Source organism: Alternaria ventricosa (genome assembly GCF_023758065.1).
Source record: "Alternaria ventricosa strain BMP 2768 chromosome Unknown scaffold_10, whole genome shotgun sequence".
Classification (NCBI taxonomy): domain Eukaryota; kingdom Fungi; phylum Ascomycota; class Dothideomycetes; order Pleosporales; family Pleosporaceae; genus Alternaria; species Alternaria ventricosa.
The window spans coordinates 527,136-541,594 of record NW_026055690.1 but is presented as its reverse complement, the minus strand read 5'-3'; the positions used below and the strand labels follow the sequence as shown (position 1 = coordinate 541,594).

Genomic DNA, 14,459 nt, shown 5'->3' with positions numbered 1-14,459 from the left:
GTGCAGGGCGGGCGGTGTGTTGATCAATAGCTTGGGGTTTGTTTACGTGCACTGGCCAATAGGCGATGACGATGGAGGCGCGACTGCCAACTCAGCCGTCGCTGGGGCAGCAGCGGCGGCAATGGATGTCCCCGGCTGCGATGATGCGCCAATGGCATGCATAGAGCGGGATAGATTGTGCAAACCAATATTAGGGCGAACGTATTCAGGAAATGTCGCGGTCCCTTGCTATAGCGTGTTGTTGACCGAACTGCGGTTGCCATGTGCCCTGACTGGTGTGGCGCAAAGGTGTGGCGTCGCTCCCAATCGGAATTACGTACCGCCTAACCACCGACCGCCGCATCTCCAGGTGAGCTTGTGAGCTCAGCATCGCCAAACAGTTCATCTCCGCCACCCCATCACCCGCTCCACTTCACGACTCGTGCACTTTAATCACCTTAAATCACCGCGTATACCCTCACGACCTGCCCACCCACCATGGCTGTCCCGGAAACGAGCTCGCGGATAGCGGAGGCGCAGAAGCTGGCCAAGTCGGATCCCTCCAAGGCCGAGCAGATCTTCAAAGACGTCCTGTCGCAAGACCCAGGCTCGAATGAGACGGCCATCAAGAACTATGAGAGCGCGCTGATCGGGCTCGGTGAGCTCTACCGCGACCAGAAGCGGGTGGACGCGCTGGCGGAGCTCGTCAAGCAGGCGCGGTCGATAATGTCATCCTTTGCAAAGGCGAAGACATCTAAGCTGGGTAAGGAAGCGAATTCAGATTCCAGTTCAAACGCACATAGCTAACGATCGCAGTCCGACAACTACTCGACCTATTCACTGCCATCCCCAACACCGCCGATATCCAGATCGATGTCACCAAGTCGTGCATAGAGTGGGCCGTGTCAGAGCGGAGAGGTTTCCTTCGCCAGAACCTAGAAACCCGACTCGTGTCCCTGTATATGCAGAAGCAATCCTACTACGAAGCCCTCACACTCATCAACAGCCTACTGAAGGAGTTGAAGCGCTTGGACGACAAGCTGGTCCTGGTGGAGGTTCAGCTGCTCGAATCGAGGGTCTACCACGCATTGGGCAACATACCAAAGGGTCGCGCTGCCCTCACTTCCGCACGAACATCGGCTGCCTCGGTCTACACTCCGCCTCTGCTGCAGGCTGGTCTCGACATGCAGAGTGGCATGCTGCACGCAGAGGACGGCGACTTCAACACCTCCTTCTCCTACTTCATCGAAGCCATGGAGGGGTACCACTCACAGGACGAAGAGCAGAAGGCTACTTCGGCACTCCAGTACATGTTGCTCTGCAAGATCATGCTCAACCTCGGAGACGACGTCACCTCGCTCATGACCTCCAAGCACGCTGTCAAGTACGCAGGCAAGCGGTTAGAAGCCATGAAGGCCGTAGCGCGCGCACACACCAACCGCAGTCTCGAAGAGTACGAAACCGCCCTGACCGATTACCGCCAGCAGCTAGGCAGCGACCGATTCATCACCTCCCACCTCCGACGCCTGTACGACAACATGCTCGAGCAGAACCTGATCAAGGTCATCGAGCCTTTCAGCAGGGTAGAGATTGACCACGTCGCCAAGATGGTCGGTCTCGACACAATACAGGTTGAGCGCAAGCTCTCGCAGATGATCCTCGACAAGGTCATCATCGGAGTTCTGGACCAGGGTGCCGGATGTCTGATCGTATACGACGAGTCGGAGCGAGACCAGGGCTACGATGCGGCGTTGAGTACTCTCGAGAAGCTGAGCAACGTGGTCGATGTTCTTTACACCAACCAAGCTTCTCTGTTGGAGTAAGGTTTGGAAGGGGGATTTTGACAGCTCCCGAAGCTATGTACAATAAAAGCATAGATGGTTAGGTATGCTACACGTCCAATGCGACTAGCTAATAACGATGACACATGACATGGCAAATCTTCCGAAGCAATTGTGCGCCCAGAAGTGGTCTTAACCTCGGTTTGCCCAAAAACAGCAGCATAACATCGCGCAGCAGTCACATTCCGAGCCGGCTACACATCGGCAAACCACCATGTCACCCTTGCTTCCTTTTCTCGAATAAATTGTCGTGTACTATCCGGCATGGGCAAGGGCAGCCTTACCGAGCCGACACTATACACATCCCCGTCTCATTCGCCCATCCTTGGCGATCTACACCCACCTCCATAGCAGCTCCACACAAGAACCACATAGCATCCCCAGATAAATTGGCAGTCACAACCAGGAACCAGGGTTTGATTTGGAATCACGGAGATAGGAGAGCGTAGGACGAAATATGGAGAATTCTTCACTGGCAATGCGAATTCGAATCGTGTATAAAGAGTACCGCATCCATCGCACGTATCTTGGTCATCCAAGCAAGCCAATTCTATCGCCTCCTCTTCTTACTTTGCACCTCTACTCAGCTTCATCATGTACTTCACCGCCGTCGCCGCAACCACCCTCCTCTCCCTCATCCCCACCGCCCTCTCCCACGGCCTCATCACCTCCCCACCCTCGCGTCCCACCGGCCCTGAAATAACCTCCCTCTGCGGCCCCGCCATAACCCGCACCATAAACGGCGACAACACCTCGCACGTCGAGGGCCTCCCCGAGCTCCTCCTGCCCCCCTACACCGCCTCTTCCTGTAACCTCTGGCTCTGCAAGGGCCTCCAATTCGCCGACAACCCGTCCAACAACACGCAGGTATGGAGCGCGGGCCAGGTCGTCCCCATGAAAGTGTGGATCCGCATTCCGCATGAGGGATCCGCCAACGTGAGTATTGTGGATACGAAGAAGAATGAGGTTGTGGGCGAGATGTTGAAGGTGTGGGAGGAGGGGTATGCGCCCGGGAAGAGCGAGGCTGATGTCCCGGCGGGGCAGAAGGAGTTTAGTGTTAAGGTACCTGAGGGTTTGGAGGAGAGGTGTGCGAAGGCAGGGGATTGTGTAAGTTCTCATGGGTTAAGTAATCTAGAGGAGATGCTAACAGAGTGTAGGTGCTGCAGTGGTGGTGGTACGGAGTAGCGGCTAAGCAGACATACGAATCTTGTGTTGACTTCAGAATCACGAAGACGAGTGCAAAGAGGGACTCTTTCGGTCGTGCATTCAGAGGATGAGGAATACCGCCTGTGGGCAGCGGTTCGTGGTCTAGGTTGCGTGAAGGGTTGGGAGTTTATATGTAGGCAGTCATGGTTTGTTCAACTACATAGTCGACCTATTCATGATTGACTACACGCTATCTCTTTAATCCTGAGCCCTTCTCTTTCTCGCTTGCATATTCACAACCGCAATGCCCAACAGCGTGCCGCAGAAGAAACACACCATGATGGTCGCTGCGACCATGGTACAACAGTAACGCTCGCTCTCTCGCGTGCGTCTTGCTTCTGTCTGCACGTGGTTTTCGCATACCTCGCAATGCGTGTGTGGTTCGGGGTTTGGTCGAAGGAAATTAGTGATGGTCTGAGCCAACGTCGCAGTGTTTGACGTTGATGAAGAGGGGTTGCCGGACGAAGTGTGGTTATGGGGTTCAGCGTGGAGTTCGATGTCGTGGTCATCGGTTTGGGGTACGGTCGTGTACTTTGAATCGATCGATGGGTTAGTAAGATTGGAGGATAGTGAGACGGTGTGGTAGGAGGGCTTACGGCTGATGCTGATCCAGAGGGCGCGTATCGGTGCACGGGATGGTCGTGCAATACCTCTTCGTAGGCGGGTGCTGCTTCTTGTGGAGTGGTAGGGATGCCCATTTTCTTTCACAATTCGATAACGGTACCTATTTTGTGGGAAGTAGATATGCTCTGATGAAGTAAAGAATAAGTAGTTAGTCGTAAGATCAAACGTGCGACAGCAGCATTGTTATGTCCATCAGCCAGCTGCTGCCGCTTTGCCGGCCATCCACAAGTTGGCAACTGGATGTTGGATGCCTGATGAGAGAATGGATGCTACGAGGGGGCTGTAGAGGCTGTGCTGCCAGCGGGCCAATGAGATCGGTGCATGTTCATGAATTTGCGGGGCTGTGTCAGCTCGCAAGCCACCGTTGTGGTTTGATCGGGAATAAGCATCATAGCGCTGTTGCTTGATCAGATAGTTAGCCAATGACGACACAAATCTGGGAACATACTCAGCCGCATCCTATGCTTGGCCACAGATTTGACTCTTTTCGGAAACATATCCACAGATCAAAGGATGATTGAATTACCGATACTCATTCATAGTAGATGTTGTAACAGTCTGACGAGTCCCTCACTGCGCGACCTTGATGACAATCTTACCAGAAAAGTTGCCTGACAATTGAAGATCAAAGGCCTTCTTCGCGTCCTCAAACCCAAACGTCTTGTCAAGCATGACATCAAACTTGACTTTCTTGTCCTCAATGCACGCATTCATGTCCTCGAAATCCTTCTTCGATCCTACAGCGATGCCTTTGAGCTTGGCGCCCTTACCCATCAGGGCCATCAGCTGAGCTGGCTTCCAATCCGCCTCCCAGCCAGCGAGGAAGCCGACTAGCGAGACAGTGCCGCCGCGAGCGCATAGGTAAGAGATGTCATCGATAAGGGAGCCGACGCCAGTGTTGTTGACTACGAAATCGACGCCGCGGTCGTTTGTAAGTTCCTTGATCTTGGCAGCTTGGTCGTCGGTCTTGTAGTTTAGGCCACGGACTTTGTCGCTGATCCGATCTTGAATCGCCTTAATCTTGTCGTTCGAGGATGAGGTTATAATTGGGGTGATGCCACCGGCGAGACAAAGCAGCAAGGCGAACATGGAAACGCCGCCGGTGCCTAGGAGGTATGAGTAAGAGAGTGGGGAATCCGTGATCTTGCCTCACCTTGTAGTAGAGCACTAGAGTGCTCTTGTGCCGTCTCCAACGAATCCAGGGCATTCCAAGCAGTGACACCTGCACACGGTAGCATTGCGCCCTATTTGTGTATTAGTCTAACGCATTTGCAGATGTTTTGTGAACAACTCACCTCCTCCCACGACAAATGCTTCGGCAGGTGCACCAAGTGCTTCTCCTGGTAAACGGCATACTCCCTCAGTACACCCGCACCGTTCGCACCGATAGCCACCGAGATGCTGTCATCCATGGGATGAAAGTCGCCTTGATTGCAAATCGGGGCAACAATGTCTCCCACTTTGAAGTTCTTGACTGCAGAGCCCAAACCGACGACCTCGGCGGAGGCATCAGAGCATGGGATGCCTTGTTCCGTGACAGCAGGCGGGTACTCAGCTACCAGCATAGCGACGTCGCGGTAGTTGAGCGATACAGCGTGGATCTTGATGACTACATCGTTGGGGCCGAGGTCTTTTTCTTGCGGCAGATTTTCTTGGCTTTGCTCAAGGGTGAGAGGGTTTTGACGAGAGGCCTTCTCTTGACCGGCGCTGCGACGGTAGGCCGTGTAGGTAGATGGATAGGTCATGACGGTCGTTGGATTGGGAAAATGTGCTTTGGACGATTGCGCGAATAGACCTGATGAATTGAATGTCGGTGTTGCACGACTTCGCGATCGATAAATAAGAAAAGTTGCGCCTCTTCCTACAAGCAGTGCATAGTTGCTGATCAATCATGGTGGGCTACTCGATTCGTCCGATGGAGTTCAGATGTTCGTCATTTCTGCAGGGTGTCGCTAGGTGCGATCAAAACTGGAACGTCGCGACGCGGAAGGAACGCTACCATCAAGCGCGAAGGCGCTCGACCATCGAGACTGCGAACCCAGCCTCCTAAATCTGCAAACATTTAATCGGGCCTTTCGATTCCAAGACAGAACGCGACATCCACGACCTGCAACATGACCATGTTTTGGCAATGCAGGTCTAGTTTTGGCTCCAGGCGGGGCCAGCGGAGTGGAACTTCACTCCGCTTCCGATCTTTTTAGTCAGCCCCAACAACCTTCCACTCACGAAGGCCGATCCATGCGCCCTCTGTTTGACATCGCATACCATCAACAATCTTCCTATGCAACAACATTAGCGGCTGCGTAAATTTGCGACCCAGCGCGTCTCCTTGTCGAAGCTGCGTCGTTCCTCGCCCTCTAGGTCACCTAGCCCAATTTCTCGCAACTCTTTGAGTATCTCGACAGCCTTACTGAAACTCTCATTCGACGCATAGCCCTCATCAGTCAAGACACCTTGTAGCTCTTTCCAGAGTTCCTGGCTCTTGTTGAAAGTCCCCGCCTCTTCGTCGTGTTGCCGTACCTCCTCTGCTGAGAAATGGTACGGGCACGGTTCGTTCGTACCAAAGTGACTCCACTCACTGCGAAAATGGTCAGCCAGGGAACTTGATGGAAAACAGATCAACACACCTCTCAACGCGGATCAAACATTCTTCAAAGGGAAAGAGACAGTTGTCCCAGGTAGAGCCAACAAAAGCTTCTAATTGCTTGAGGGTCTGGCCATGGGGATGATGCATAACCTTGTACATCAGAGGATTCTTCTCCACCGTAGACTCTTCATACGTGTGTATTAAGATAGACTGAGACACTTGGTATTTGAGCTTATCTTTTGTAGTATCGTCGAGTGCTTTGAAGTTTTCAGGGAGCTTCATCAGCATGTCAATCCCATAGTCTAGAAGCAATGGGGGATTGGCACCGATGAACACCGGGGTAGCCCAGGCTCCCTGCCAGTCAATGATGCATGATATTCGGTCTTGGTCGTCGATATAGACGTTACCAGCATGGAAGTCTGGGTGCCAAAGTCTAGGAGAGACGAGCTCTGGGTCCTTGGGAGTGATGTACGGAACTGCGGCTAAGAATCTCTCTAACAGGACTGTGTGAGCCTCTGGAGACTTCTGATGTGGACTCGTGTACTGCCATGGAGTTTCACTTGGCTCCTGTGGGTTCGCATGGGCATTGATCCATTCGATCTCACGGCGAGCAATAGACTTTAGGTATTCTGCAGAAGATGTCCCTACAATCATTGTAAGTCTAGATTCGAGTTTCATAGGCATCCACGAACTTACAGGGACCGTGACATTGCATATGACTGCGTTGTTTCTCCCAAAACTCCTTTCGAGTGATGGGTCCAATGCAATAAGTTGATTGGATGTGACCGACGACATCTTGTGGACCACTTGTAACGATAGCCGGCTCGCATCCTGCGATACCACTATCTCTAAAATACAACGATCCCAATCTGAAAGTGTGTGTAAGTTAGACTGCCCGCAAATTCTATGTTGGAGCAAGTTGGATCTTACTTTTCAAAGGAGACCGAGAGTAGTTTCCTTTCAACGTCTACAAACTCACGAATAATGTCACACTTCCTCCGCAGTGGGAGATCCTGCCAAACTTCGTGCAGTTGGGAGCCACTCGCTTCTTCCATGATGATATATTCTGCTTGGACGGGATTTTGATCGGTAGCACTCCAAGCGAGGACTCGTGGGACGGGTAAGTTCAAAATGGTCCGGGCAAACTCCATAGTTGCCACTTCCGATGCCGTGGTAAGCACTCTTGGGCCAGCATTAGGGTGTGGGACTTTTGCGATGATCCTCTGGCCGTCTTCCATCTCAAGGCGATATGCCTTGTTGTAGTTGCCTTCGCCGATCTTCCTGAAAGATATACACCTCTTTGCGCCGACGGCTTGGCAAGCCGCTTGCTGAAGACTGGACACGTCAAAACGTCGGTATCGGGCTTCCAGCTGCTCACGCTCATTCCATAGCCATCGTCCGCTTGTGTAGCAGAACAAGGGATTCGTGTCGATTTGACGATGTGAGGGCACTGTGCGGCTACCCTCCAAAATGTGTAGTAAGCGAAGGTATTGCCGCTTTGCGATATTTGACCAGCTTCGACCAAGCGCCATTGCTAGAAGTTTGCAAGGAGGCTTGTGATACAAATAGTGAAACTAAGTTGATGTTGAGACTTTGAGACGCGCCGCCAGGCCTGTAGCCTTCGTGGGCTTCTCAAGTAAGATACTGCTGGCTCCGAGCCTGCCTTTTCCTCGGGCGTTGTCTTTCGCCGCGATGGACGAGCGTGGGGACGAGAACATTGCTGTATTCTGATCAAGCGGCGTATGTATCGGGCGCGTACGTATCAGGCATGCCTGCAGGTAGAGCCCGCATCATCAGCGCTCGGTTGACTGGCTCCATATTGACAGGTGTGGTGGGATGGTGAGCTTGGGCAAGAAGCCAGCAACCGACGCGACGCGTGTTCGGGGAAGCTTCAGGACGCATGCGCCACAGCTTGAGCTTTCCCGCTGTATCTGATCTCGGTCCGACATGCGGAGCCTTGCCTGCCTCTGCGGCGGCTAAATGCGGAAAATGTGTTGGTACAGGCTGCACGTCTCCAGAATTCGCAAACATCTTTCTAGACTGATCATCTACAATTTCGTACCTCTGGAATAATGATCGTCGTAGTTGTTCGCGGAGAAGCAGGGGCGCATCTTCGCTATTGCCTCAAGCGCTACAGACCAAATGACCGAATTCTAGAAAACGCAGTCGAAATCGTCACAATTTGAGTATTACTAAACCAATCCAGTGTTTGGCACGATACAACATAAAGATCATTGATAAAGCGGACAACAATTTCCCTGAAAAGAATCCGAAGATATGCGAAGATCGTGATGTTCTCATTGCAATCGATCTAAATAAGTACTCTCGGTACCTGTATTACTTACTTTAAATAAGCCGCCGCCGTTATAACTTTTAGAACTAAATGTTAGTATGAACGATGAAGATGCAAAACCTCAACCGCAACACCGCGCTAGTATTGCAACCATCAAAGGAACCAAATCGTCAACTCATCAGATCATCTCATCGCAAACCCCATACTCAGCCACGACAGGCTTGCGAACCGCCCCAGCAGCCACCGCCCCCATCCCAAACACACAACTCTCCTCACCCAGTATCTCCGATAACTCAACATCACCCTCTGCCAACCCCTGAACCGCGCGAACCAAGTCCTTCTCGACAAAGTTCTGGAAGCGGTCGCGATTGGTGTCTACACCAGGACGGTGGAAGAAGAACTTGACCGCAGTACCAAAGGCATACCACTGATCGACCATGAACAGCATGGCCTCTTCTAGTTTACGGTCCTCAAAGATGTCCTGGAGACATGGGCGGAGGAGGGAACGGATGCAGAGATGGATTTCTTGGAGTGGGTTGGCGCCTTGGTTCTGGAAGTTGAGGAGGATGTCGTGGAGGGGGGAGGGAGGGAGGTCTTCGAGGGAAAGATAGATACGGATGATGTGAATATCGCCGTCGAGAATGATGGCGGGATCTTGGATCTTCTTGGTCGTCTGCTTGCCTGTCGCGTCGGTGGCGACAGAGGCGAAGACGAGACCGGTGGGCGGGGATACGGCGGGCAGCCTTTGGACTGCTGGGGCGGCGGTGGAATTGGGGAGTTTTGCGCCTAGCGACAAAGAACTTGAACCGAATACAGGTGATATCGGGGATTTGCTTGAAGTGGCGGGCGCAGGAGGACCCATACCACCCTGGAGGGCAGGGCCGAAGCCCCAAGTCGGGGAAGTGTTTGTGTTAGTAGTAGTAGTGGAAGCGCCAAAGCCGAAGCGCGGCGGAGTAAGAAAAGAAGGCATTCTGTTGGTTAGTAGAGTGGAAAGTCCTGTAGTTGAGGGTGTTGCAAGTGTTGCGATTGCTGTCGTTGAAACTGTTTGTCGTAGGGTGTGGGGGACCACGCACTTTTATACTCACAGGGCGGGGACGCGCACAGACATTTTGCGTTTGTAAAAGGTGGTGAAAAGGTAAGAGTGAGTCAAGAGAGCGAGATCGGCGCTGTGGTAGAAGGTCTATGGTAGCGATGATCGTGACCAAAGTATTACCGCAAGTGAAGCGAATCATCAGTGTTGAGTTGGAAAGATGGATCAGGCTGCCACCCAAGTGCAGGGTTAGCGGTAAGAGAAGCGATGATAGTAGAAGATATGTGTACTTGATTCGTATAAAGAGAGTATGTACAAAAATGAAGGTAGTGAAATGAGTGTAAACCACATCGCCAACCTCAAGGCATCCGTCCCAGCACCCATGTGCTCTCAAAGGTCCCAAATCCCACATCCCCACCTATCCCACCGGAAACGATCAACAAGCAGCGATATCAGCGGGAGTGTAGATACAAGCAGAGCTAGGTCCTTGGCTGATCTGCTTAGGCTCAGCACCAGTATCGTTGCCCTCGAACTCCTCGCAAATAGCTTTGGTGTCCGTGATACAAGAGTTGGTAATGGTAGCAGTATCGCCGTAGTTGCTGTTGATACCAACGAAGGTCGCTGTTCCGCCTGTAGCCTTGACTTTGTCGATCTTAACGTGGCGCTCGCCCATGGTCTTGCAGTTTCCACATGATCGGTAGAGCTTGCCAAAGGTTGAGACTGTGAAGCCTGAGATCGAAATGGTACCAACGCCGTTGTGTTGGATGACTTTGTCTGATGCGCCCATGGCTCCGCCGCCCGTGACTGTGCCATCGCCGTCCTTCTTGAAGGTGAGCGCGTCTTCACAAACGTCCTCCCACCAGACGTTTTCGATGGTGCAGGCTCCTTGGCAGTGTACTCCTTCGATCTGATCGGCTCCGATGATGACGTTGCGGAGAGTGCCGCCGTTAGCGATAGAGAATACAGCATCGCTGTCTCCCCCTTCTGATTGACCGGTGCAAGACACTCCACGGCCGAAACGCTTCATGCCACCGTCGAATTCGCCGGTTACCATCATGGTCTTGGAAAGGGTAGACTCGCCAGCTGCTGCAGGCATAGTACCGCTTGCTGCACTACCACCCGAGCTGGGCATAGTGGAGTTGCCGGATCCAGTTTGACTGCCTGAGCCGGAGGAAGATCCACCACCTGAAGAGGAGCCGCCACCTGAGGAAGAGCTGCCGCCTGAGGACGAACCTCCACCCGAGGATGAGTCGCTTCCTGAAGATGAGTCGCTGCCGGAAGAAGACTCTCCACCTGAAGATGATCCGCTGCCCTTGCCGCTACCGCTGCTGGAGTCCGAACCTGATCCCGAGCTCGAACTGCCATCTCCACCAGAGCCTGAACCAGAGTCGCCAGTCGCATCCTCAGTGCTGTCTCCAGTGCTGTCGCTAGCGTCACTGGAAGACTTGTCCTTGCCGCTGGAAGAATCCTCGCTGCTATCAGAAGAGCCAGAAGAGCCCTTCGACTTGTCTTTCTTGCCGTCCTTGGAGTCGGAAGCACCGTCCTTGGAGTCAGACGAATCATCTGCAGAGTCCTTGGTATCCGAAGCGTCCTTAGATTCGTCATCACTGGCTCTCCAAACCAAACCGAAGGGTTGACGCTTTGTAACAACAGGTTCGGACTCCACCGATCTACGCTCGTAGTCGCTGCCGGGAGTAAACGTAGGAGCACCCGTCATTTGAGGGTCGGATGGCTGACCGCCAAAGCCTGGGAAGCCGCCGGTGGGAGCAGCGCCGCCGCCGGGGAAGTAACCGGGGTCACCGCCATTGCGTTGGCCGCCTCGTCCTGGGCCACCTCCCATTCCCAGTCCAGAGCCGATGGATTCAGAGCCGTGTTTGCCGCGGTGGCCACCACGATGACCATGAGCGCGTGTAGGAGCAGGACCTCGAGCCGTGAGTTCGGTCGGTTTAGCTGGAGCAGGTGCCGCTGAGACGGAGGCGATCAGAGCCGCAGCCGCGATGGTAGTCAGAGAGAAACGCATGTTTTGTTGATTTTCCGGGTAATCTGAAGTGAAAGTAGGGGAATGAAGGTGTTGCACAGCAAAGATGACACAGTCAAGAAAAGAAGGGTGACCGGCACTGAGCTGGAGAAGAGAATGTGGAAAAGGGAAGGTAGTGGAAGCAAGGAAGAGATCGTTGGTCCTGATGAGGATGGGGAATTTGCAGTGGGCGAGTTGCCGACGTCTTTATAGCCATCGTGTTTGGAATGCGTGCAGTTGGTTTACTGAACATGCGTGTCGGTGGTATACGACGACGTCCCACACCACCCGCACCCCAAACCTCCAAGCGCATCATGCCTATCGTCGGTTGTACCGCGGGTACGATGCACTCAATGCGATGACTGAGTAGGCCCGAACACACGTGCAGTCGTGAATCGAGGAAACGTGGAAACAGGCCTGGTATCCTGGAAGAAGACAATGTTTGGTTTGCGCGTCCCGTTGTTGAAACCGATCGTCCGACGGCTGACAATCTATGAGAGGGATGTGTCAGGTTTCATGTTGAGGATGTGGGTCTTGGCGGCAGTGACAGTCATGTAGGGTGAAGCTACTAGTGAAGATGCAGAAACGTCCCGCTTGTCAGTTGGTAGTCTAGAAGTTTTGGAAGTTTGGGGTTTTGTGTCGCGCGTTTCACTTACTCAACGGAACGAATGCAGGTTGGATGGACTGACCACCAAGAATGTAGTATTCGCTATCATGCAGCGCAATGCAAATCAATGAAATAAGTGACATTAGCTGTGTCTGCATCGCCTACATCTGCGCTGCTGACTTAGGGTCTGGCCTTGTCCCTATAACGATCTTGCTTTCCTAATTCAATCTTTGCGAATATCTTCCAATCTAAGGAACCGAGTGGGCGGTATATGCGAGGTAGCTCGGGTTCTCCGGTACTGCCCACAACGGTGGTCAAGTTGTCTCTCATGAACACGCGAAGTTCATCTTTGAGGCGCGAGGGTGTAAGCCGTGAGTGGTAAATCGTGCTCAGGCCTTGAGCTTGCATGCGCGGGATATGTCCATCTAGTCGGTTAGCACTGTGAATATGTGGATTGCATGTTTCGATCTGCAAGATGTGCACTGGTCTTGAGGACGGGGCGCTTGAAACTCCAAAGCGTTCCCACAAGTCGATCAGCTGGAATGGCTCGACAGCATAACCGGTAGCGAATCGTAGCTGCAGGGCCAGCTCAACATCCATAGCGTGTTCGCCGGCGTTACCAGTTCCGATCATTGTTCTCGGGGTAGCGTCACCTCCGAGGACTCTCAGGAGACGGTTCATCCATGCGTTCACGACACGCGAGGAGCGTCCAAACTCTTCAAACTCAAGCTCGCCGTTCCTAACTTTTGGCTTTGACTTCCATTTGATACGCACCATGGCATGCTGATTTTGTCCGGTATCTCTGTTGTGATACAATGCCCAATGTAACCCAGCGGCGTATACTTTGCAGTACTCGAGGACGGATCCGGGAATCCGGTTATCAGCATCAATGAAGCCAACGAACTTGCGTCCAACAAGCTTCGCGATGATCACGCCGAGTATCATAGCCTCTCCTTTTCCGTTGTTCATGCGTAGAATATGTGTTTTTCCCTCGGGCGTACTTGTTCCTGGGTGTTGCAATAGCTCTGGCATTCCGGCTTCCTCGAAGGCGCGAGCGAAGGTTGACTCACCTTGATGATGTACCATAACAGATCGACTCGCAACCTTTCCGAATTTGAGCAGCGACTCGCACTCCGCCTTATAGTTTGTCTGGTTGCTGTTCGAGATGAAGATGACAGAACAATGATGTGGAATACCACGAAGAAGACCTTCGAGAACTGTGATGTCTTCATCCATGCAGGGAACTACGATGGCCAGATTGCGCTCGATGCTTTCGATTGAATCTGGAGTGATGACAATGTTCTCCTGATCGACAGAAATGTTAGCCGTGCCATCTCCTGATGTGTCTTGACCGCCTGCGTCCAGTTCCGAGACAGAAGACATCTCGTGTAGCTGCACGTTCCCGACCCGGGTGATTTTTGGGCGGATACTCAATCTCATGATGAAGATGAGTCGATTAGCGAAGTAGACTCAGTCTTGCAGCGGGTCTGATGACGGAGTAAGGGTGGCTGAGGAATAAAAACGTGTATACTCACCAAACCCATGGGTTTTATAGAGAGATTCTTGCGGTCTGCTCGATGCTGCTCTTGACTGCATTGTTAGGCGCAGTAATAAGACGTTTGACTCTATGTGATCGACGAGCTATTCATAGCTGTCAGTACAATCTCTCGTGCGGAGCTAATTGCAGTGTGAATCCGAGGAAGGCTAAGACTTGATAGCCGATGTCGGCGTATGTCAATGTTGCTAGACACGCTGTAGCAGAGGTGGGTCCAGGATAACGTTACATTGTGTCGGGCTCTGCAGCGATTCGACCATCGAGTATATCGGGTACTGAGGGTGGCGGTGCTTGTTTGGCACTGACGCGTTGTTGACATTGTCAAGTGCCGCAATTGACAATCACAGTACTGGTGACCCTTCCTCAGGAAGATGTCCCTTTACCGGGAAAATGGAGTAGATGAATTGGATCGGGTTACGTTGCGGTGATGGTGCATTGCATGTAGCCAGTGTATGAAACGATGGAGGTCTTTCTCTCAAGCGAGTCTTTCCACGTCAAACACGACCGGCCGTGGTTGCTCTCGGAGGATACTTTGAACTGCGATCAATACCCCGAAGAGTTCTCGCAGTCCCTTTGAGTGCTCCTGTCTCTATAAATGTGTATTCACGCGCCGTCGCGCCCTCCCACGATGGATGCGGCATGGTGGTGTCGTTTCGTATGACGCGCGGTCGGTACCGTCGCGGCGCGCGCGTTGCTCAATGAGGCAGACAGATGACATCT

At 52.7% G+C, this 14,459-nt stretch overlaps 7 protein-coding genes across 7 annotated transcripts; 2 read left to right on the top strand and 5 right to left on the bottom strand.

Moving 5' to 3' along the window:
* Positions 1-477: 477 nt before the first annotated feature.
* On the top strand, positions 478-1,802 carry J4E93_006268 (uncharacterized protein; the record flags this gene model as incomplete). The annotated part of the gene is made up of 2 exons (XM_049344185.1): positions 478-742; positions 796-1,802. The coding sequence occupies 2 exons, from the start codon at positions 478-480 to the stop codon at positions 1,800-1,802; spliced, it is 1,272 nt and encodes a 423-aa protein (XP_049198620.1).
* A 612-nt stretch (positions 1,803-2,414) lies between these two features.
* On the top strand, positions 2,415-3,097 carry J4E93_006267 (uncharacterized protein; the record flags this gene model as incomplete). Its single annotated transcript, XM_049344184.1, has 2 exons — positions 2,415-2,927; positions 2,978-3,097. 2 exons carry the CDS (start codon positions 2,415-2,417, stop codon positions 3,095-3,097), a joined length of 633 nt encoding a protein of 210 aa, XP_049198619.1.
* Positions 3,098-4,220: 1,123 nt separating this feature from the next.
* On the bottom strand, positions 4,221-5,395 carry J4E93_006266 (uncharacterized protein; the record flags this gene model as incomplete). The annotated part of the gene is made up of 3 exons (XM_049344183.1): positions 4,221-4,756; positions 4,804-4,894; positions 4,946-5,395. 3 exons carry the CDS (start codon positions 5,393-5,395, stop codon positions 4,221-4,223), a joined length of 1,077 nt encoding a protein of 358 aa, XP_049198618.1.
* Positions 5,396-5,942: 547 nt separating this feature from the next.
* On the bottom strand, positions 5,943-7,769 carry J4E93_006265 (uncharacterized protein; the record flags this gene model as incomplete). Its single annotated transcript, XM_049344182.1, has 4 exons — positions 5,943-6,228; positions 6,278-6,881; positions 6,934-7,106; positions 7,168-7,769. 4 exons carry the CDS (start codon positions 7,767-7,769, stop codon positions 5,943-5,945), a joined length of 1,665 nt encoding a protein of 554 aa, XP_049198617.1.
* A 939-nt stretch (positions 7,770-8,708) lies between these two features.
* J4E93_006264 (uncharacterized protein) lies at positions 8,709-9,638 on the bottom strand (the record flags this gene model as incomplete). Its single annotated transcript, XM_049344181.1, has 2 exons — positions 8,709-9,398; positions 9,633-9,638. 2 exons carry the CDS (start codon positions 9,636-9,638, stop codon positions 8,709-8,711), a joined length of 696 nt encoding a protein of 231 aa, XP_049198616.1.
* Positions 9,639-9,996: 358 nt separating this feature from the next.
* J4E93_006263 (uncharacterized protein) lies at positions 9,997-11,580 on the bottom strand (the record flags this gene model as incomplete). The annotated part of the gene is made up of 1 exon (XM_049344180.1): positions 9,997-11,580. One exon carries the CDS (start codon positions 11,578-11,580, stop codon positions 9,997-9,999), a length of 1,584 nt encoding a protein of 527 aa, XP_049198615.1.
* A 784-nt stretch (positions 11,581-12,364) lies between these two features.
* Positions 12,365-13,624, bottom strand: J4E93_006262 (uncharacterized protein; the record flags this gene model as incomplete). The annotated part of the gene is made up of 1 exon (XM_049344179.1): positions 12,365-13,624. The coding sequence occupies one exon, from the start codon at positions 13,622-13,624 to the stop codon at positions 12,365-12,367; it is 1,260 nt and encodes a 419-aa protein (XP_049198614.1).
* Positions 13,625-14,459: the final 835 nt, after the last annotated feature.